Raw genomic sequence first — 23,555 nt, forward strand, 5'->3', positions numbered from 1 at the left:
ACACCTCATTCCTGTACACAGGGCTCCTTCAGATTTGGAGGTTCTCTTCTCGGTATCAGTGTCTTGCTTGGTAGATACCCTCATCATTTTGCTTTTGTGGGGCCACACTGGAGCTTGAGAATCTTTCTGAGGCTTTCTATGGCTTCCGCATACCACAGAATTATTCCCTCTGCGGGCTTGCTTCCTACGCCAGATTACCTGGAAGGCAGACACTAAATTTTTAATCAAGGACCCAGAGGTATTCCCTTTCTTTTAATCTTATTAATATCTTACTTCAGAAACATTTCCTGTCTTGTGAAATTTTTGTCTCAGAGGCATCTAACACTTTCTTTAATGGGTTTAGACTTTTAACAAGTTTAGTCACTTAAAAGCTAATGACTCTCAAATTGTTTCTGCTTAGTTCTGTAGCATCCCATAGGATGAAAAACAGAACAGAGTAGCTCCTAAATCTAACAGCCCTTTGGATACACCTGAGGGAGCTTTTAAAATTGAAGATGCTCCCCCGCAACTCTGCATAATCAGAATGCTTTTTTTTTTAACAATCACAAAAGATGAAGGTCCAATTTTCCGAATCTTTTAGTGATGGGAGGGGGGCAGGACTCCGCTCAGTCTCTTTTTCCTCAAGGTCTCCAAATTTTCTTTCACCTGTAGTGCTTACTCCCTGCCTCTTTCCCTCCACCTCCCGGCCCAGCTCCCTCCTTCCCGCCCTGCCCCGCCCCTCTCCCACCTCGCAGCCTCCGCCCTCACCTCCTTGCTTCCCGTTCACCTTCCAGCCCCGCCCCGCCCCTCTCTTTCCCAGCCCCGCCTCCCCTCCCCGCCCCGCTTCTCTCCGCTCCCTCCTCCTCCCGGCCCCGCCCCTCCTCCACGCCCCGCCCCTCCCACCTCCTCTTCCCAGGCCTCTCCTCAGGCTGCGCAGTCTCCTCCCCTCCTTACGTTCCTGACCGACCCTGCGGTTCGCAGCGGGCCACTTCCGTCGTCGGGGTTGTTGCGTTTACGGCACGCCGGAAGGAGAACCTGCGAGCGCTTTTGGAATTATGGCGGCGGTAGATATCCGAGGTAATTTGCGCTATTATCCTTTATTTACTGATTGGCTGGGGCCTGGTTTAGGGTTTATAGCTCGCGGAGGCAAGATTCAGGTTCTTTTGTGACGACTCCCAAGCGCCTCTGAATGGTTTTTGTGGACACCCCCAAGGCTCTAATCTGGCGAAAAACCGTTTTCCCCGGCTCCTTAGGGGTCTCTTATAAGCTTCAAAACGAAGGGGTTGGAAGAAGCTCTGGGCTTCGAGCCCTCAGACCTGCAGTATTGTTGCAGACACACACATCTCTACGACAAGATTGGGGCTGTTCTGTCCAGGTGAAGGGACGACCTTTGGGCAGAGAGGGGGTGGGATGATGTAATTTGGTTCTCATGGGACTGCGCGTGGAAGCTGCCTTATTCCTGACCCTGCGCGTCCTTGTTCACCTAAGATTTTCTAATGTAAGTTTTATTTTTGAGTCTGATAGCTTCCATCGAACACATAACAATTACTGAGGGCAGGGATCGTTCCTTTTTCACAGCTGAGTTGTAAAGGTACTCAGGTATTTGTTGAATCAGTGGCACAATTTTTAGCTACTTGATCTCCGTAACAGGCCATACATTCTCAGCACACGTACACACATCTTTTTCAGTGAAATTGAAAAAAAAAGCCTAGGAATTGTGCTTTGGGATCCCAAAGAGTGAACGAGGGGCGGTTAAAATACAGCTTGAAGCGTGAGAACTTAGTTCCAAACTGTCCAGGTTCCTCCAGGTTGGAAGTAACCATTTATGAGGGTGAGAAAAATTTATGAGACTGAGAGAGCGCCCATGAATATATATATATTTTTAAAGATTTTATTTTATTTGAGAGAGAGAATGAGATAGAGCATGAGAGGGGGAGGGTCAGAGGGAGAAGCAGACTCCCTGCTAAGCAGTGAGCCCGATGCGGGACTCGATTCCCGGACTCCAGGATCATGACCTGAGCCGAAGGCAGTCGCTTAACCAACTGAGCCACTCAGGCGCCCCTAATGAATATATTTTTTACTGTTGTGGTGATGGCTCCCACAAAACTTCTTGCACTTGTACGAAACTCTCAACCTGTATTTATTTCCATTTGAAACTTTCTGTACTTTTCCTTAAAGGAAGTGTTGAATTTTTGTACCTAGATGCAAGACCTCTCACCCCCAGCAGTTTAAAGAAAAAGGGCTTTCCTCAAAATATGTCTAACTATAAGAGTTCCTAATCGTTTTTACCTAGGGTTATTTTTGTTTGTTTATACCTGGTTATTAAAGGGAAGGGTTTTGAGATGCCCTTTTTTTTTTCGAGATTTTATTTATTTATCTGAGAGAGAGAGAGATTGAGAGAATGAGTGGAAGGAGGGGCAGAGGGAGAAAATACGCCCCGCTCAGCAGGGAGCCGGATGAGGGCCTCTATCCCAGGACCCTGGGATCATGACCTGAGCCAAAGGCTGACTCTTAACGACTGAGCCACCCAGGCGCTCCTGAGATGCCTTTTTCTGTATTAACTAAATTGGAGTCTTGCGCACTTAATAGAAATATGTTCTCATTTATATTTACTCAGAATGTCCAGTGATCTTCAGCATTTCTGTACAGTGTTTTTATATGTTTGTTTTTCAGTGCGAGAGTTTCAAGTGCCTAATTTCATTACTTGCTGATAGAAAGCTGTACTTAGGCTATGTTGACATGTTCCCTTGCTACTGACTAAAAAAATATTTAGTCCATCTGAGTGTTTTCAGATATTTACCTTTCACAATGTTTTACTTAGATTTGTTACAGTCATTGAAAGGCTTTAAGGTGGGGCCGTGTCTGGTGTGTTAGAAGAAAAGGTCAGTGTGGCTGAAGCAGAGTGAGAGAGGAGTTGGGAAGGAGATGAGGTCAGAGAGATAATTGGTGACTTGATCATATAGGGATTGCAAAGCCATGGTGTAAGGTCTTTGGCTTTTCCACTGAGTAAAATGGAGAGCCACTGGAGGGTTTTGACCAAAGGGGATGAACATAATCTGACTTACTGTTTTTAAGGATCACCTTGGCTGCTAAGAACAGTGTAGGAGGGTAAGGGTGGGATTAGGGAGACCAATTAGAGGTCATTCCTGTAATGCAGGGAAATTTGGAGGTAGCTGGGACTAGGGTGGTAACAGTGGAGTTGGTAAGAAGTGGTTGGATTCTGCTTGACTTAGTAGTATATTTTCTTAATGGGGCCATGATCACAGGTAGTGCCCCAATGGGACAGAAAATTTATTTCTCAGCCACATACCACCCTCGTAATCTCAGTTAACCATTTTTTAACCGAACATCCTTGGATTCTCGAGTATGTGTAAGTCTGTGTCTGGTAGAGTAACTTGTCCTTCGCCCTCAATAATAAATTAATAAACATTTGGTGACTATTTTAAGTTTGGTCCTGTGCAAGTTCCTAATGAGTAAGACACAGCCCCAGTTGTCTAAAAAGTCAAATTTAATGGGAACACATTTGTATTTCTGGGTTAAAATATGATGAGTATTAATAAAAGTATAAAAAATGCTCTGAGACCATGGAGAAAGAAGCCATTATTTCTGTCTTGCAAAGTAGAGAAAGGCTTTGTAGAGATATTGACATTTGAAAGGAGTTCAGCTTAGCATGACTAAATTATCTGCTAAACTCACACCTTTTTGAGAATGAAAGAGATCTCTATTTTTGAAAAAGGCATAAACTGGAGGTGGGAGGAGAGGAAACGAGAACAGCCTTGATTAAGTCAGAAATAAAGTTGGTCATTGTTATTTTAAAATAAATTGATTACTGGCACTGCCACGAACATCTTCATAATTAACATTTACTGGGTTATTACAATGTGCTAAAAGCATTTCACGTATACAATCTAGCATATAGATACTATATAGTATCTCTATAGAACCAACCTTCTTGAGGTATTGTGTGGTAAAGTGGTTAAAATAGTGCCTGGAACAATGTTTAGAAGTGGTAAATAATATTTTTTTGCGTTTGTATTAGTCTTATAGGCCATACTTGCCTGATTTTTCATCTTTGATTAGTTTAGAAAATGGGGAAAATATGACATGACTGCTGATCAGAATACAGCTTGGTGAAGAAAATTATAGGGAAAAAGGGAAAATACACCGAACAGTCACTTGGAGCAGAAGACATTTATGATTCCTTCTAAATTCCAAAGAGTCTGATTCCATATTTAAACTCAGCATATCCAGGGACGTCTGGGTGGCTCAGTCGGTTAAGTGTCTGCCTTTGGTTCAGGTCATGATCCCGGTGTTCTGGGATCGAGCCCCGCATCGGGAGCCTGCTTCTCCCTCTGCCTCTGCCTCTCTCTCTCTCTCTCTCTGACTCTCATGAATAAATAAATTAAAAAAAAACCATTAAAAAAAATAAAGCTATCTAGTTCTATTTACCGTGTCTTTTTTTTTCTTTTTGCATTTTGAAATATTAAAGAGTTTATTCCAAAATGTGAAATTGTATGGCTGTATTTAAGGACATTCTACTTCTCACTTGCTTCGTAACTTTTGCATCATTATCTCCTCTATATAATAGCTTCCTAACTTATTTCTGTCCATAATTGGGAGGTCCCAAACTGGTGGATGTGAATGTGTTTTCTTTGGGATGCATTTATTTTTTAACATGTAGTGCCATAACCCACCTCCTCCTCACCCTGTGAAAAATCATTCCTGTTCCCTCAGGTAAGGTGTTCTCCTTGCACTGTGCTCTGGTAACACATTTATTCATACCTTTGTTATAACACTTATATCATCTTGTCATTGCTTTCTTGCACACTTACCTCTTCTGTGAGAGTATGTAGGTTAGGATCCATGCAGTTCTTTTATTCATAGTGCCTCCTGCATTAGATGCATAATAAATGTTGGGATTGGCTTTTTTTCTTTTTTCTCATCCTTTATCATTTTGTTTCTTTCCTGTAGATAATCTGCTGGGAATCTCTTGGGTTGACAGTTCCTGGATCCCCATTTTGAACAGTGGAAGTGTCCTGGATTACTTTTCAGAAAGAAGTAATCCTTTTTACGACAGAACATGTAATAATGAGGTGGTCAAAATGCAGAGACTAACATTAGAACACTTAAAGTAAGTTAGTGAAAGAAGGTCGCATCTTTGCCAATTAGAGATTTTGAAATGAATGGTTCTCTCAGGCTATGGATAGTGAAGTACAGAGTAGAAGGTTTGGAAGACTGGAGTTTTTTTTGGTGGGGGGAGTTGTACAAATTTGACATGCAAAAGAATTACCAGTAGTCACTTAAACCTAGGAAGGCTTTTCTGTATAATTTCATATATTATCGTCCAGTTAAAATATAGCTATGAGGTTTAGATGCAGATCCAATTAGTGATCTTAGCAATGCAATTGTTCTCCACTAGGTGACCATACTTAATTGTCCTTTTAACATTAAATTTAATGCCTGAAACCATAGTCTGGCTTATAGGAGATTTTTCTTCGTAAAAATTTTAGCTTGACAGTTGCAAAGTAAGATTCTTCAGACTTTGGATGCTAAATAATTAAGAACTTATTGCTATTACAAAAGTTTCTGAAACAGTTGTGTAATACAGTTTTTCATTTGTCAGCTAAACATCAGAGAGGGGTTCTTAATTAAATTTCTGAGGTATTTTGAATAGCTTTAGGAGGCAAATATTTACAACTATTAAGAAAACTTATTGTTGCTTTTAAACAATCTGTCAGGTCAAAATTTATCGGAGGCAAGGATAAGGTTTTGGACAGTTTCTTGTTGAGTAGAATATATAGTTGAAATATATGGTCGAGAGGTGGATGGTCTTCATGTACTATATATTTCTAGATTTTACAAATGTTTATACATCTCAGGAAGCATTACAGTATTTTGGTTGTCTTTTTTGAAATGTATACTCTTCAGTGTACTTTCATGACTGAAAATACTCAGATTTAAGTTTATTGTGGATTTTTGTAGAGTTGTTTAAAAATCAAATCTTACTTTATATTCTACCTACCTGGGAAAATAGCCAGTTTTTATTGGACAGCCAGTTTTTAATATCAAACATAGGCAGTTTTAATTTGATTTACAGAGTTGCTCTACTTTTATATAATAATCTGACTGTTGTACACAATTGTTTGTAGGGCATTCATAGATCTCTGGATGTCTGTGTTCTGTTTGCAGTCAAATGGTTGGAGTGGAATACATCCTTTTACACGCTCAAGAGCCCATTCTTTTTATCATTCGGAAGCAACAGCGGCAGTCCCCTACCCAAGGTAAAAATGTAAACTTGAGGCATAATTTTCTTCTTAAAATACTTTGATTTACTTAACTTTCTGAGCTACATGTTCTTACTTTTTTGGAGTGGGTTCTGTTTTTGGGATCCCCAAGACCACATACATGTTCAGTGCTTTGCTAAGAGGACTCAGCAGACTCAGCATATGGGTGTGTTAGTTATACCTAAGATTTGTTATGGCAGCACAGTAAGGATCCACAGACAGATCAGTAAGGGAGAAAGCCATGTCAAGTGGGATCTGTGAGAATCCATGTGTAAGCTTCCTTTGCTTTCCCTTCTGCAAGGGGCTGCACCAAGTACATCCTTCCTCCAGCAGCCCCCACACACACTACGTATGTAGTATGTCTGCTTAGGGAAGTCCTTTTGATACTCAGAGTCCAGAATTTTTTTCTGTGGACATCCTCTGCCTGCCAAAATTCCAGACTCTCAGAAGGAAATGAGGTTTCCACTATAATAGTATTATTTTTAGAAATGTCTAGGCACACTAGTTCAGCAGGCATAAATTTACCACTTAGGAAATAATTCAAAAGCCAAGTTCCACTAGTCACATGCTTAGACACCAGAAGTCTTCCAGCATGCTCAAGGACAACTCTCCAGGCACTAACAAAGTAACTCACTACGTTGAAGCCACCTCTTCTGTGAGGATAGTTGTTGGGAACCTCAAGCATCCTAAGTAACAACTTCTCCTCTCAGTCCCCTGAGTCTAATTATTTTAAAAACATACACGGTAGGGCGCCTGGGTGGCTCAGATGGTTAAGCGTCTGTCTTCGGCTCGGGTCATGATCCCAGGGTCTTGGGATCGAGTCCCGCATCAGGCTCCCTGCTCCTTGGGAGCCTGCTTCTCCCTCTGCCTCTCTCTCTCTCTCTCTCTCTCTCTCTGTCTCTCATGAATAAATAAATAAAAAGTTTAAAAAAAAAAAAACATACACGGTAGATGCAGTTGCACCAAATTCATAGAGGATCAATTGAAAATCCTCATTGACACATTCACCCAAAGTACTTATCTGGCTTATATTACCAAACATAAACTTGCTTTAGAAATCACACTGAAGAGTATAGAATTCAGATTTGACTTTGAATCAGAGAGCTAGTTACTATTCCAGAGATGACCAGCTACATCTCATTAGATAACTTCATCAAGATATTTAGGAAAAACCTTCACCCTGATACTGATTTCAGAGAATGACTTGCTAAAGAAGTTGTGGTTCCAGAGTTAGGAATCCACATTTAATTTCAAAATCCAATGATCTAGAGTCCCTGCCCAGCAGAAAAAAAAGAACCTTAGAACAAAGGCAAGACCAGGAACAAGATTTCCATGATCAGAGGGTTCAAGGTATGGAAGTGACACGAGGTGGTACCGGCTTCACTAGCAGCTGTTTTATTCCTTAGGACCCAGGAATGGGACATGTTGGCAAGTTCAGTGCATCTGATACCTTCACCCTGGGCCCTAAATCTCTCACTCTGAGATCTTACTCCCCAAAGTGTAGGTGACTAATAGCAGCACTGGATCACTTGGGAACTTGTTAGAAATGCACTGTCCCTACTGAGTAAGAATCTGACTTTAACAAGATATTTAGGTGATTCAGATGCACATTCTAATTTGAGAAGCATTGCTCTAGTTGGCAAACTGTTTCTGCGATGGTTCAGAGAGTAAATATTTTAGGCTTTGTGGGCCTCAGGGTGTCTGTAACAGCTACTCAGGTAGTGTCATAGCAGCCTTAGATAATAATATAAATGAATGAGTATGGTTGTTTTCCAGTATAAATTTATTTACAAAAATAGGAATTGCCAAATCCTGTCTTAAGCTTTAAGAAAATATCAAATTTTAGTTCTTTTTATGAAAATCTATTTAGCAGTTTGTGTGCATAGCTATATTCATTAATGTTTTTATTTCCACGGCTTTAGTTATCCCACTGGCCGATTACTATATCATTGCTGGAGTGATCTATCAAGCGCCAGACTTGGGGTCAGTTATAAACTCTAGGGTGGTAAGTATTTCACATTCTTGAAACACTAAAGAAAACTTTTAATCGAGCTACCTTGTTTCCAAGAATCATACAGAAGTTTCTCTCCCTTGTGTATGTTGGCACAAAGTGTTGACTACTAGAATGTCTTAAACATGGGTTTCTATGGGCCAAGTTCATGTTAAAAGTATATATCACAGCCCCAGCTCTATAGGGATTCAAGTTCTGAAAAAACAAAACAGAAAATTACTTTCTTTGCATATGGAATATTGTGGGTATTTACTTTGGAGATTTTAGTTGATCTAATGAGAAATTCAGAATTTGTTTTCTTTTTACAAGCTTACTGCAGTGCATGGCATTCAGTCAGCTTTTGATGAAGCTCTGTCATACTGTAGATATCATCCTTCCAAAGGGTATTGGTGGCACTTCAAAGATCATGAAGAGCAAGGTGGGTAAAACACTTTTTGGTATTCTGAGAGTGAAGCTGTTTTCTATAGGAAAACAGCTATTGATTTCAAGGTGTGTTTTAGATAGGAAGACTTCATAGGATGATGACACTTTCATAGCTGTGATTCACGTAACTAGATGTGGTGATACAAGCTTTCCCATAGGAACAGATAGAAATTTTAATCTGTAGGTAACTGGTAATCTTTGGTAAGTTGATTCAAGGTTTTAAAGTACTTGGAACATCCAGAGGGTATCAGTGATGAGGAATGGGTCATAATGATGTATCCTGCTTACCTAACTGTTGAGTCACCTTGAAATCTGGAACCTGAATCTCCCATCTTCAAAGTAGGGGAGATGCTTTTATAGCTCTGTCTCCAGATGACCAGCCTGTTTTCTGATCTTTCCATGTTATTACCTGTTATGATGTGAGACCCCCTAGTTTCCATAGCTGCTAGTCTCCTAATGGTTCTGCACCATATTTTACAATAAAAGTGCTCTGGAAATGTGTCTATGGCAATATACCTATATTCTGAATTTCCTTCTCTGAGAAATAGCAACTCAGAATAAATTACTAAGGGAAAAGTAGCCTTTAAATAGAATTCAGACCCGTGGAATGAATGGTCTTTCAGATATAGTTATAGTTATTCATTTATTTTTTAAAGATTTTATTTATTTATTTGACAGAGACATAGCGAGAAAGGGAACACAAGCAGGGTGAGTGGGGAGAGGGAGAAGCGGGCTTCCCAGTGAGCAGGGAACCCAATGTGGGGCTCGATCTCAGGACCCTGGGATCATGACCTGAGCTGAAGGCAGACGCTTAACAACTGAGCCACCCAGGTGCCCCTAGTTATATTTATTCTTAATAGTAGGTGCAGACAGCAACATTTGACATAGGAAAGTTTACATCTGTTGAATACACTTCTCTCAAGAGCTATTTGCCCCTGTCCTAATGAAATGTTTGGAATAAAACTTACCTGGAACTCTTCATTTATAGATAGTCCCCCAATACAACTCCCTCCTGGGGAAAGTTCCATACGTGATTAATTTCAGAATTTCTCTTGCAGGTTCTTTTCTTTCTTGTCTTTATGATCTGCTGTTGTTTGGTTTGTCCTGTTTTTTTCAGTGAATTTTAGTCTTAAGTATGATAACTTGAGCTTGTGAACTTTGCATTTCCATTTGTACTTGTTAGGTTCATGGGAAGACCATTTAATACACTTAAAATATACACAAGATAATTTCAAATCCATAATCTGGATTGTGATTTGAGTAATTATGGAAAATGTTAGCCTTAAAATTTTTAATGTCTATCTATGCTTAACATACTAAAACTGAAGTATCTTTAAAAGACTTAATCAGCTGTTTAAATGTTAAAATGTTAACCTCATTTAAGAGGGAAGTGTTAGGAACACTTGTTTCTGTATGTTGTGTTTATTTTGGGGGATAATCTTTGGACTAGGAGCCGTTAAAAATAATGATGTTTGAGTATAGTCGTGGTAGACAAAGATTTGTAAAATGTAAGACACCAAACTAATTAGGCAGTGTTTTGATTTGGACTTCATATTTTAATAGATAAAGTCAAACCTAAAGCCAAAAGGAAAGAAGAACCAAGCTCTATTTTTCAGAGACAACGTGTGGATGCTTTACTCCTAGACCTTAGACAGAAATTTCCACCCAAATTTGTGCAGGTAATGAGAACGCATGTGGTTAATTTTGATTTGATGCTTTTTCCTGGATTATTTATTTTTAATTGAGAACTGTTTCAGTTGTGACCTAAAAATAGTGACTTTCCTCATTAGTTAAAAATGGTCTCTGGTGGAAAAAAAAGGGGGGCCTCTGAATCAAAGGAAAGGTTTTTAAAGACTTAATAGAGATAGTGGGTAAAGAGAATGGAATTAACACTGTTCTGTGCTCTTAAGTTTATTTTCTCTTTGAATCTTCACAAACTAAGGACTGCTTAAACATAACATTCTCATTCCAAAGTTGCTGAAAGTGTCATAGATGGTAGCTAACTAAACTAGAATCTGAAACTCATGCTGTTTTTATTCTGTATGCTGCCTTTCATCCTGATGTAGTAGATGTCGAAGTCCTTAAATGATAGACTAGTTAAAACTTTTGTAACAAGTGGTGCTGGGCTGGCTCAGTTGGTAGAGCACGTGACTCTTGATCTCAGTGTAGTGAGTTCGAGCCCCACGTTGAGTGTAGAGATTATAAGTAAACTTAAGAAACAAAAAACTTACGTAACAATAAGAACAGTTGAGGTAGAGGGTTTGGCATAATAAATGGAGGAGTAATAAATAGAGTTACATCCTATTGATGCTTAAGTTACATAAATTCTATTATTTAGCATAATAGCAATAACAAATCCACCTGCCATTCTACTAAATGAACTTTTGAAGTGAAGTAGGTATGAGATGGAATATGTGAATATGTTATTCTCCTGGTTGGTCTCAGTTCACAGAGACCTCTACAGGGCTTTGTACACACAATGTCATGTATACTGTTTTTCTTGATGGGGAGATTAAAATTTTCAGGTTGGTTTTAGATTAAATGAGATTTTTCACACTTTGAGATGACTTTAGAACAGGCCTCACCTTCCCCTTTCCCTGACTTCACTGTGTGAGAGTTATGTGCTATTGGGATGGTGATGTGGTAGCGAAGGGAGCGGAGGACAGAATGGAATGTAGGACAGGAAAGTCAATTTAGAGAACTCTCATGAATTGCATTTGAAGATAAAATAGTGTCTGTTGAACAAGTAAATTATAGTGTGTGTAGGGATATGAGTAACCAAGATAGTGTAGGAGGTTAGGTGTGGTTGACCATTCAGTGAGTACATAGTATATATGAGGGAGGCTGGGGGAAGAATGCCTAGACCTGCACAGTACAGTAGCCATTAGGCACATGTGACTGTTGAACATTTGAAACACAGCCCGTGTAAATTGAGCTGTGATGTAAGTATAAAATACATACTGGGTTCAAAGACTTGGGTGAGGTACGGAGTAAAAAGATGTAACTACCAGCTTGCATTTGTGGCTCACATATTTCTTTTGGACAGTTCTGATGTAGAAAATGGGAACAGAACACACAAAACCAGAAATATGAAAGAATATTAATGGACATATTAATGTTCATATTAATTAATGGACATACTAATAGTAATGCACAGATTTCTTGGAAACCAGAAATCTTCAGTTTGTTGTTCTTTTTCTAGTTCCTTGAGCTGTAAGCTTAATTGCTTATTTGAGAACTTTCTTCCTTTTTAATGTAGCTATTTATTACTATAAACTTTACTCTTAGTACTGCTTTTTTTTTAAATTTATAATCTTTTTTATTGTTATGTTAATCACCATACATTACATCATTAGTTCTTGATGTAGTGTTCCATGATTCATTGTTTGTGCATAACACCCAGTGCTCCATGCAGAATGTTAGTACTGCTTTTGTGGCACCTCGTAAGTTTTGGTATATTGTTTTTTCATTTTTATTTCTTTTCAGATAATTTCTGATTTCCTTTTTGATTTCTTCTTTGAACCATTGGTTGTTCAGGAGTGTGTTGTTTAATTTTCACATATAAGTTAGCAAAGGAAAGAAGTGAAACAGATAAGAGCAAAAACAAATGAAATAGAGACTAGAAAAACTCTAGAAAAAAATGAAACTAAGGGTTGGTGTTTTGTAAAGATAAAATTGACAAACTTTTAACTAGACTAACAGAGGAGACTCAAATCAAATTAGAAATGAAAGAGGAGACAGAAACAAAGGATCGTTAAGAGACTATATATAATAAGGAATTTGAGAAACAAGACAGGATCATAGGGGAAGGGAGGGAAAAATGAAACAAGACGAAACCAGAGAGGGAGACAAACCGTTTATAAGAGACTCTTAATCTCAGGAAACAAACTGAGGGTTGCTGGAGTGGAGGGGCATGGGAGGGATGGGGTGGCTGGATGATGGACACTGGGAGGGTGTATGCTATTGTGAGTGCTGTGAATTGTGTAAGACTGAATCACAGACCTGTACCCCTGAAACAAATAATACATTATATGTTAATAAAAAAATTAAAAAAAAATACGAGTTTAACTTAAAAGAGATACTATATATAAAGAATTATATGCCAACAAATTGGAAAACCTTAAAGAAAATTGGAAAATGTGTAAGAAATTCCTAGAAATGTACAACCTGCTAACTCTGAGGCATGAAGAAATAGAAAATCTGAACAGACCAAAAATGAGTAGGGAGATTAAATTAGTAATCAAAACCTCTCCACAAAGAGAAGTCTAGGACCAGATGACTTCATAGGTGAATTCTACCAAACATTTAAAGAGAATTAACACCAATCCTTCTCAAACTCTTTCAAAAATTGAAGAGGAAGGGAACATTTCCAAATTCATTGTATGAGGGCAGCATTAATCTGATACCAAAGACGACACAAGAAAACTACGTTCAGTATCCATGATGAACAGAAATCCTTGACGAAATACTAGCAGACCGAATTAAACAGCATGTTAAGAGAATCATACACCATGATCAAGTGGGATTTATCCCTGGAATGCAAGGATGGTACAACATACTGAAATCAATCTTGATGGTATACTGCATTATCAGAACAGAGGTTAAAAAATCATACATATCATCTCAATAGATGCAGAATAAGCATGTGACAAAATTCAACACCATTTTATGATAAAAACATTCAACAAACTTGGAAAGAAAAGAATGTGCCTCAACATAGTAAAGGCCATATGTGATAAACCCACAGCTAACATTCTCTAAGTTTTTCCTTTAAGATCAGAAACAAGACAAGGATACCCACTTTGCACAGTTATATTCAACATAGTACTGGAAGTTCTACCAGAGAATTTAGTCAAGAAAAAGAAATAAAAGGCATTCAAATGGGAAAAGAAGTAAAATTGTCTCTTTACATGATTCCTGACATGATCTTATCCATACTAAACCCTAAAGCTTACACCAAAAAGCTGTTAGAATTAATCAACAAATTCATTAAAGTTGCAGGATGCAAAATCACTCAAAAATCAGTTGCATTTCTATACACAACAACGAACTATCTGAGAAGGAAATTAAGAAAACAATTCCATTAACAATAGCATTAAAGAATACTTGGTAATAAACTTATTGTTTTCAGCTTTATTGAGATATAACTGGTGTATAGCATTATGTACGTTTAAGGTATACAGTGCATTGACTTGATACACTTATATATTGCAAAATGACCACTGTAGCATTAGCTAACACCTCCATCATGTCACATAATTACTATTTCTTTTTTGTGGTGAGATCATTTAAGATTCACTCTCTCAGCAACTTCAGAGTATATAATACAGTAGTAGTAACTATAAGCACCATGCTGTAATTGGATCCCCAGAACTTACTCATGTTATCAGTGGAAATTTGTACCCTTTGACCAACATCTTCCCGTTTCCCCTGCCAACCACTCAAGCCACTGATAACCATCACTTCAGTCTCTTTATGAATTTGGCCTTTTTAGATTCCACATGTAAGTGATACATAGACTATTTCAACTTCTCTTTCTGGCTTATTTCACTTAGTATCATGCCGTCAAGGTTCATCTTTTTTTCTGCAAATGGCAGTATTTCCTGCTTTCTGACGGCTGAATAATATTGCTTCATACCGCATTTTCTTTATCCATTCATCTTTTGACAGCTTGTAGGTTGTTTCTGTATCTTAACTATTGTGAATAATGTTGCAGTAAACATGGGAATGCAGTTATCTCCAGTATTCTGTTCTCATTTCCTTTGGATATATACTCATAAGTGGGCTTGCTGGGTTATGTATTTCTATTTTTAATTTTTTGGGAACCCTCTGTATTGTTTTCCATACTGTCTGTACCAGTTTACATTCCTACCAACAATGTATCAGGGTTCCCTCTTCACCTCCTTGCAACACTTGTAATCTCTTGTCTTTTTGATGATAGTCATTCTGATAGGTGTGAGGGGATATCTCATTCTGGTTTTGAATTGCATTTCCCTGATGATTAGAATGTTGAGCACCTTTTAATGTACTTGTTAGTCAGTTGTATGTCTTCTTTGGAAAAATACTCAGTTCCTCTGCCCATTTTTTTTTTTTAAGATTTTATTTATATATTTGTCAGAGCACAAGCAGGGGGAGCGGCAGGCAGAGGGAGAAGCAGACTCCCCTGAGCAGGGAGCCTGATGTGGGACTCGATCCCAGGACCCTGGGATCATGACCTGAGCCGAAGGCAGATGCTTAACTGACTGAGCCTCCCAGGTGCCCCTCCTCTGCCCATTTTTTAGTTTGGTTGTTTGGGGTTTTTGTTTTATTTTGCTATTGAGTTGTATGAGTTCTTTATATATATTTTGGATGTTAACCCCTTATCAGATACAGGATTTGCAAATATTTTCTCCCATTCTGTAGGTTGCCTTTTCATTTTGTTGATGGTTTCCTTTGCTGTGCAGAAGCTTTTTAGTTTGATGTAGTTCCACTTGTTTATTTTTGGTTTTGATGTGTTTGCTTTTGGTGTCAAATCCAAAAAATTATCTCTGAGACTGATGTCAAGGAGCTTATGGCCTATGTTGTCTTCTGAGTTTTATGGTTTCAGGTCTCATGTTCATGTTTTTAATCCATTTTGAGTTCATCTTTATGGTGTGAGATAGTGGTCTAGTTTTATTCTTTTGCATGTGACTGCGCAGTCTTCTCAACACCATTTATTGAAGCCTAGGTCAAAGAGGTTGCTGCCTGTGTTCGTCTCAAGGATTTTGATGGATTCCTGTCTCACATTTAAGTCTTCGATCCATTTTGAGTTTATTTCTGTGTAGTGTAAGAAAGTGGTCCAGTTTCATTCTTCTGCATGTGGCTGTCCAGGTTTCCCAACACCATTTGTTGAAGAGACTGTCTTTTCCATTGGATATTCTTTCCTGCTTTGTCAAAGATTAGTTGACCATAGAGCTGAGGGTCCATTTCTGGGTTCTCTATTCTGTTCCATTATCTGTGTGTCTGTTTTGTGTCAGCACTATACTGTCTTGATGATGACAGCTTTGTAATAGAGCTTGAAATTTGGAATTGTGATGCCACCAGCTTTGGTTTTCTTTTTCAACATTCCTTTGGCTATGCGGGGTCTTTTCTGGTTCCATACAAATTTTAGGATTATTTGTTCCAGCTCTATGAAAAATGTTGATGGTATTTTGATAGGGATTGCACTGAATATGTAGATTGCTCTGGGTAACATAGACATTCTAACACTGTTTGTTCTTCCAGTCCATAAGCATGGAATGTTTTTCCATTTCTTCATGTCTTCCTCAATTTCTTTCATATGTGTTCTGTAATTTTCAGAGTACAGATCCTTTACCTCTTTGGTTAAACTTAGTCCTAGGTATCTTATGGTTTTTGGTGCAATTGTAAATGGGATCAACTCCTTAATTTCTCTTTCTTCTGTCTCGTTGTTATCGTGTAGAAATGCAACTGACTTCTGTGCACTGATTTCATATCCTGTGACTTTGCTGAATCCCTGTATGAGTTCTAGCAATTTTGGGGTGGAGTCTTTTGGGTTTTCTACATAGAGTATCATGTTGTCTGCGAAGAGTGAGAGTTTGACTTCTTTGCCCATTTGGATCAGGCTTAGGTTTAGACTTGGTTTTGATTGATAACCAAAATTTAGAATATAGGAAAAGAAACAGATTGTGGTTTAAAAATTAAGGGTTTAAATATTAGTTGTTAAGGGTTCTGTTTTCATTGACCAATCTCCAGAACATTCAGTAGCTTACTGCTGTGTTTGGGTTCTGAGGTATTCTAGCCAAATGACCTCTTTTTTTCTGGCCAGGGGCCCTGCCTTAAATTCCACCTGCTTTCCTGTTCTGATGAGCTAGGTCGGACAATGTAGAAAACTTCAGACACTCTTGAATCTTAAAACAAAAACACTTTGCTTTATAGAAAGTTATAGAAATTTAAAATAGTATATGAAAGTAAAGAGAATAATTAAAAACAAAACTCCCACGTACCTGTTACCTGGCTTCACCAGTCATCAAACATGGCCAGTCTTGTTTTAGGTCTTCTTTCTCTACTTCCTCCCAATTATTTTGAAGCAGGTTGCAGACTCCGTATCATTTTAGTTGTTTTTTTTACACTTCTTTTTATTTATTTATTTTTAAAGATTTATTTGAGAGAGAGAGAGTGCATGCTTGTGAGTTGGGGGAGGGGCAGCGGGAGAGGGAGAGAATTTCAAGCAGACTACCCACTGAGTGCGGAAGCTGTTGGAGGCTGATGCAGGGCTTGATCTCCCGACCCATGAGATCACTACCTGAGTTGAAACCAAGAGTTGGACGCTCAACCAACTGAGCCATCCAGGCGCCTCCGTTTTTCTTTTAAAGGTTTAGCCATAGTCCTACTTCAGTTGTCATTTTCTAGAACCCCACCTTTCTTTTAACCGTCCATGGGCCAAAGCCAACTCCCAAAGAGAGAGTATGTCCAACTGTATGTAACAGAACTAAGAGAAAGATGGCTTTCTCTCTAGAATTGTTAATTGTTAATCCCTCTGCTCCTTCTACCCAAAACGTTTCTCCTCAGATCTAGAGAGGAAAATAGATTCTTGGTTCACTTGAAGTCTCCTATGAACTCCCTATTTACCCATTGTGTCTCCCAGAACTATGTGTAGCTCAGGACTTACTCTTACTTATCCATTGTATTTGACAGTCGAGCTTCTGGGTTGCCCCATGAGGAGTGCTCAGGAGAATATTAGAAAAGTCCTGCCTGCTTCCTTGGAATTCCTTTTTCCATATTTTAATTCTCATTACTACTGAAAGTTACGCTGATACTGATGTGATGGGAATTTAAGGCCTTTTATGATGAATGTCTTTTCAGTGCCGTCTTCAGAAGTTGCTAGAACACCATAATATTCAGCTAGGTTTATCTTAAGGTTACTGATTAAATTTTGCAAGAAAGGTGCCCCCATTCTATTTTCCTATCTGAGACCATATCCTACTAGTTTGTCTTGACAGTATTCACTAGAAAAGATGAGGGAGTGTATTGGGTATGTTATGACATTATTCAAATGTCCAGATACAGTCCAGTGTCCAGTATAGTTCATATAGTTCAGTGCTAGCAGAAGAAAACTCCCTCTCAATTTCTCACTCCCTCAGTGTTATGCCATGTCCATGTATGTCCTCTCCTGTTACAAAGTAAGAAAAATTCTATGTTCCCTCAGATTACTTTAGACATGTTTAAATTCTAATACATTCATAAGATATGTGATAATGTGGATGTGTTGGAGGTTCCCATGAGCACCCTCATGTTTAGAGATTTGCTTAAAGGACTCACTGGATTTATTACAGTGACATAGTAAGGGTATACAGCCAGATTTAAGGAAAAAGACAAGTAGAGTCTGGAGGAGCCTGTGTGCGGGCTTCCTTATATCCTGTCTTTCCCATTAGGGATTACACAAAGTGCATTCTTCTTTGAACAGTGAAATTGAGGCAGCATGTATGTGATATTTTTGCCCAAGAAGGTCCAGTAGAGACTTGGTCCCCCATGTCTTTTTGGTTAGAGGGGAAGGAGTTCATCATATAGGTACTCTATCTAGCTCATACCAAAATTCACATTCCTGGAAGGGAAGTAAATGTTCAGCATAAACAACATTGTACAGTCTAGACACAGTACTCTAGACACAGTCTAGAGCCACCACTATCAGGGAATGATGGGGACCTTCCAAAATTCCTAGTCATCAGCAAGTTCCTAGTCATCCACAAGCTGGCTTTTCTAAGGATGGCAGCCTGAGGCTTTCTATGTTAATCTTTTCTGCACATTGGATAATAATGTGGAGCTCAGTTTTGGTCTTATTAAGTGTAACTTCCCAGAGCTTGCAGGTGGAATGGGCTAGTAGGCAGTTGTCAGCATGAATCTGTAACATGTGATATCAGGAAATTTTGTAGTCTTTAGTCATAGGAATAGATGAGAAAGCTTAGGGAGGGCATGTAAATTCAGAAAGAAATTCAGAAAATGTCTGGAAACATTAACCTTAAAAATGAAGAGAACATTTTTCTTTTGAGATAATGGGAAGTCTATAAAGTTACGTGTGTGTGTATATGTGTGCGTTTATAGGAAAAGGAATAATAAGCTTGAAGGAGATGTGTGCGTTTATAGGAAAAGGAATAATAAGCTTGAAGGAGGTAGCTTGAAGGAGGGAACTTGGGATGTTGACATCCTTTTTTAAAAAATGTAGCATATAGAGTCATTGGCTGCAAGTGAAGGGTAGGTTGTAAGCCTTGAGGGGGAAATTGTTTTAAAGTATTTAAAGTGGGTAATAGGAAAAGGGAGATGACAGCATAATCAAATAAAGAACTGCTATACAGAATGGAGGATCTGACCTTGTTCCTGACTCATGATGCCCCCATCATTTTCTTTTTACTGTAGTTTGATTTGGAAAAAAAAAATTTTTTTTAAGATTTTGAGAGAGAGCACAAGCTGGTGGGATGGGCAGAGGGAGAGGGAGAAGCAGACTCCCTGCTGAGCAGGTGGCTCAGGTGCTTAACCAACCAAGCCATCCAGGCACCCCTGTAATTTGATTATTAATAGTACTCTCGTCAGAAGCCTTATGTTCATAGAAAAATACCTTTTTCCTCTTTGCTTACCATACCTGCCATCTTTGTAAGTTGGAGTGTTCATCTGTATTTTATTCTGCTTTCTGCAAGCTCCTATCCCCTAAACATATAGGCCTCTGGAGTCTTGAAAGACTCCATTATTCTCTCCCACGGGATTCTACTTAGCTACTTTTTGTGAAGCATTATAGCCTGGGTGCAGAGGCAGAGGGCTATGTAGATAGATATTCAAGGGGGGATTGTTTATGTTTGACTCTTTTGTTCTAGTTTTCGTTTTGTGTCTTTTCTGGAACAAGGGGATAAGAAGTAGAAAATGATAAATTTACTTTTTATGGTACGTGAATAGTGGTTCCTCTTTATGGTGTCATTTTTAGTATAATTTGAATGAAGGTGTAATTTTAATAAGAATTATGAAGTCAAGAAGAAGAAAACTTTGCTAACCTGCCCTGTTTTCTGCTCCCCACCTGCCCCCCCCTTTTTAAAAATTACAGCAAAAGTCTGGAGAAAAGCCTGTCCCAGGTATGGTTCCTGATATTCTCATTAAACTTGAAATAAAACCAGTGTGGTTAACTCAGTAACAGGTGTAGCACAGAAGATGAGCTGTGGTCCTTTGTCCTTCTAGACTCTCATGGCAGTTTGTTGCGCCTAATTTTTGAGATCTGCTGAACTGCCAAAAGATGGTGCTTTTGTGGAAGTGATATGAGGATTTAAAAGATTAATTGGAGTGGGAAGAGTAAGTATTGAGGAGGGGTGGAGAAGCCGAGGTGATTTGAGCTTGTTTTTAGTTTAAATCTCAGTGTGAAAAAAGGTGTTCTGTTTCATCATTGAAAACAGGTATTGAAGTATCTGTTCAGTTTGGGAGAGATCATGTACCTTGTTTATGCATATCGTCTTATTGAAATGACATGTGTTTTTGTCTATGATCACAAATTTGCCTGGGTTATCAGGTTTTTAGGTCTGTAAATAGGTTCTTATATATCTGCCTGATAAAACAGCTAAATTTAGAACTTGAGATAGGCAGTTCTAAATGAACTTGAGCCTAAACTATTCACATTACTGTTGTCTAAATTGATCTCATCCCTCTGCCTTCCTCTTCGTCCAAAAAAATACCTACTTTTGACGTCTAGTGGATCAGACAAAGAAAGAGGCAGAACCTATACCAGAAACTGTAAAATCGGAGGAGAAGGAGACCACGAAGAACGTCCAACAGATAGTGAGCACCAAAGGCCCCCCTGAGAAACGAATGAGACTTCAGTGAGCAATGGGTAGGAGAGAAGCTTGCAAGACTCCTCTTGCCCATTATTGATACCTCATTACTGTGACAGGCTCTTGAACTTTAAAACTCTTCGTCACAACCCTTCCATTTGTATGAATGTGCTTATTCTTTAAAAAAAGGTTGTAAGGATCCTCATGCTTTTGATATGAATATTTTTTATGTATGTTTTGTAACCTTTCCCCTATTGGACTTGAGCGGCCTCCTTACTCAAATGTATACTGCTGTATACATCTAAAAACAAAATAAAGGTATTTGTGTAAATCACTTTTTCATGACTTTTTTCCCTTATTTCTCTTGCTGAAGTGTTTCCAGATGCACTTTGTAAACATAAAGGATTAATGTGAAAGTAGTAACTAAGCTCATTTTCTTTTGTGTATTTCTCATATTAAAATACTAAAGTTATAATTTGAAAGATAAAGAAAAGGGAAAAACCTCCTACCAATACTGTAACAGTGCTGTGAAGTTTCTTTGTGCATAGTTATTTTTAAAACTGTAGCTTGTAATTATTCTCTTCATGCAGTTTTACTTTTATCATATTACTGTGTCTTTTGTAAGTACTTCTCCATGTTTACTTAGTTTTTATTGACTATTTTAGTGACTGAATAATTCCCATGAGTGATTCTGTTTTCTTTAAACTCTCCCTATATTCTACTTAAGGCTGTAGTGATTATGTTTGTGTATAGTGGTTTTTCTTTCGTGTTTTTTTTCTTTAGGCTAGAGTCCCACCAGTAGAATCACTGAAATCTGTCTGTCTCTCTTTTTTTTTTAACTCTGAGTTTGTATTGTTAAGTTGTTTTTCTCAAAAGGTTTGGATCCAGTTATTCAACAGTAACGTATGAAAGTACCAGCTTCTCCAGAATCTGGCTACCACTGAATATTGTCATTTTTGGTTTTAGTGCCAATTAAGTAGCAAAAAAAAAAAAATGTTTTAAGTGGCTGAATAATTTCTCATCTTTGATTTTGCTTTTATGAAATGTCTGATTTTTTGTATGGTAAGATTTTTAGCTTTTTATTTTGACATAATTTCAAGCTTTTAGAAAATTTGCAGGAATAGTATTAAAAATTCCTGCATGTATACCTTTTGCCCACATTCCTCATATATTAACATTTTTCCATACTTGTTCTTTAATATCTTACCTCTAACGCTTACTGTCAATTGCTTTCTCTCTCTTTCTCTCTGTGTATATATATATATATATATAATACACATACTTATACCTTTAATTTCAGATTGAGAATGTGTTGCATATCCTAAAATCAAGGACATTCACTTACATAGCCACAGTACAATTATCAAAATTAAGCTGGCATGATACTACTATCTAATCTGTAGATCTTATTTGGATCTTGCCAGTGGTGCCAAGAAATTACAGCAAAATAATAAATTCACAGCAAAAGAATATCTTGAATTATGCATTGGATTTAGTTGCCCTGTGTGTTTAGTCTGCTTTGGTCTGGAACAATTCTTTAATCTTCCTTATTTTTCATGACTTGATATTTAAAGGGTTTAGGCCAGTTATTTTGTTGACTGTCTTTCAGTTTGGGTTTGTATGATATATTTTCATGATTAAGTTCACTTCACGCGCTTTTGTCAGGAATACCACGAAAAGGTGCTTATGGAGGCACATGCTGTCAATTTGCCCCATTTCTGGTGATGTAAACTTTGATCACTTGGTTAAAGTAGTGTTTGTTAGGTTACTCCACTGTAAAGTTACTATTTTTCCTTTTGTAATTTATAAGTATCTTGTGGGGGAAATAGTGTAAGGCTCTGTAAATATCATATTATTCCTCAACCTTTTACCCAGTGGTTAGCATCCATTGATCATTTTTCTCTGAATCATTTATTGCTATGATGGTTGCCCAGTGTCCATTTTCTAATTCCATCAGTTCTTCTGTATTAGTTTTTTGTTGTTGTTGTTATAAAGAATAGCTTTCCTTTCTTCCCTGCTTATTTATATCATTGTGGACTTGTGGACTCCTCACTTCTTAATGTATTCAACAAGTTTTATTTCTTTACTATCATTATTTATGTTGATGCTCACATTGTCTCAAATTGGGCCAATGGTCCCTTCGGGCTGATTCCTGGGTCCTTTTGAAATGACCCTGTCATTTATTGAGCATTTTCTTTACATGTTAGCACAATAACATATTTCAGATTTATCCAAGCCTTGGAGTCAGCCATTTCTCTAAGGATCCCTGGTACCTTTTGGTGAAAATACATTTGGAAACCCAAGATGTGTGTGCTGTATGTGCTCATTTGCTACTGGGATGTCATTGCTTCTAGGCCTTCTCAGTTGACAATTAAGAAATAGATATATACATACGTGGATGAATAAATATGCAATACATCCACACACATCGGTACCTGTCTATTGTGTGTATAAAAAGCCATCAATTCACATTCATATTGTCAGTTGTAGTCCCTGACCACTGGGTTCTCTTCCATATTTGTAACACTCTTCCGCATTGATGAGAATTCTGGTTTCTCTTCCCTGTAATGTTATTTATTTGCCTAATCCTAGAATAACAAAGTTTTAGAATTACTAACCTATACTACTGCAAAAAAGAAACCCGTCTGCTTAGGGTTCTTTTTGTCTTTAGCTCAAGGATTATATATATATATATATAGCTCATACTATGTTTAAAAATTATTTGGATTAATTTTTTTCCTCTTCATTGTGGTTATACTACTCACTTATTGAATGGTTCATTACATTTGGTTCTGTTTTTAATTCCAGTTTAGCTTTCCACTTCATCTTACTGATTCTTTCTGCTTTGTTGTAGTATTGTTTTGAGGTGTGTGAAATACTAACGTGGCGCTAAATGTCAGAGCTGTCCAAAAAAGATTCTCAGTACCACCCCCCTTCCTCACCCCCATTCATTTCTTCTGTCTTTTCCACCTCATTCCTACTCCCCCCAAATAACCAGTTAGTTTCTAGTTTACCTTTACTAGATTTCTTTTCTACAAAGGAATAGATACTTTTCTCATTTCTCCTCTTATACAAAGG

General features: G+C 38.0%; 1 protein-coding gene across 2 annotated transcripts; it reads left to right on the forward strand.

Moving 5' to 3' along the window:
• The first annotated feature begins 903 nt into the window (after positions 1 to 903).
• Positions 904 to 20,812, forward strand: MED6 (mediator complex subunit 6). 2 transcript variants are annotated; one of them, XM_028101834.2, is made up of 8 exons: positions 906 to 1,056; positions 4,951 to 5,110; positions 6,169 to 6,260; positions 8,186 to 8,268; positions 8,584 to 8,692; positions 10,261 to 10,376; positions 19,763 to 19,790; positions 20,399 to 20,812. In XM_028101834.2, the coding sequence occupies exons 1-8, from the start codon at positions 1,035 to 1,037 to the stop codon at positions 20,527 to 20,529; spliced, it is 741 nt and encodes a 246-aa protein (XP_027957635.1). In that variant the 5' UTR covers positions 906 to 1,034; the 3' UTR covers positions 20,530 to 20,812. The 2 variants fall into 2 exon arrangements, with proteins under 2 accessions (XP_087880686.1, XP_027957635.1); XM_088024560.1 differs by lacking the exon at positions 10,261 to 10,376 and having other exon boundaries at positions 904 to 1,056.
• Positions 20,813 to 23,555: the final 2,743 nt, after the last annotated feature.

Source organism: Eumetopias jubatus, unplaced genomic scaffold, assembly GCF_037043125.1.
Source record: "Eumetopias jubatus isolate StellerSeaLion01/CBP00866 unplaced genomic scaffold, mEumJub1_p1.0 scaffold_7, whole genome shotgun sequence".
NCBI classification, from domain to species: domain Eukaryota; kingdom Metazoa; phylum Chordata; class Mammalia; order Carnivora; family Otariidae; genus Eumetopias; species Eumetopias jubatus.

What these genes read in the sequence shown, in the direction of transcription:
- MED6 (XM_028101834.2), top strand. Translation starts at nt 1,035, where the DNA reads ATGGCGGCGGTAGATATCCGAG. An exon ending in GGCGGCGGTAGATATCCGAG is followed by an intron (nt 1,057 to 4,950) that starts GTAATTTGCGCT and finishes TCTTTCCTGTAG; the next exon opens with ATAATCTGCTGGGAATCTCT. An exon ending in TGGAGAAAAGCCTGTCCCAG is followed by an intron (nt 19,791 to 20,398) that starts GTATGGTTCCTG and finishes TTTGACGTCTAG; the next exon opens with TGGATCAGACAAAGAAAGAG.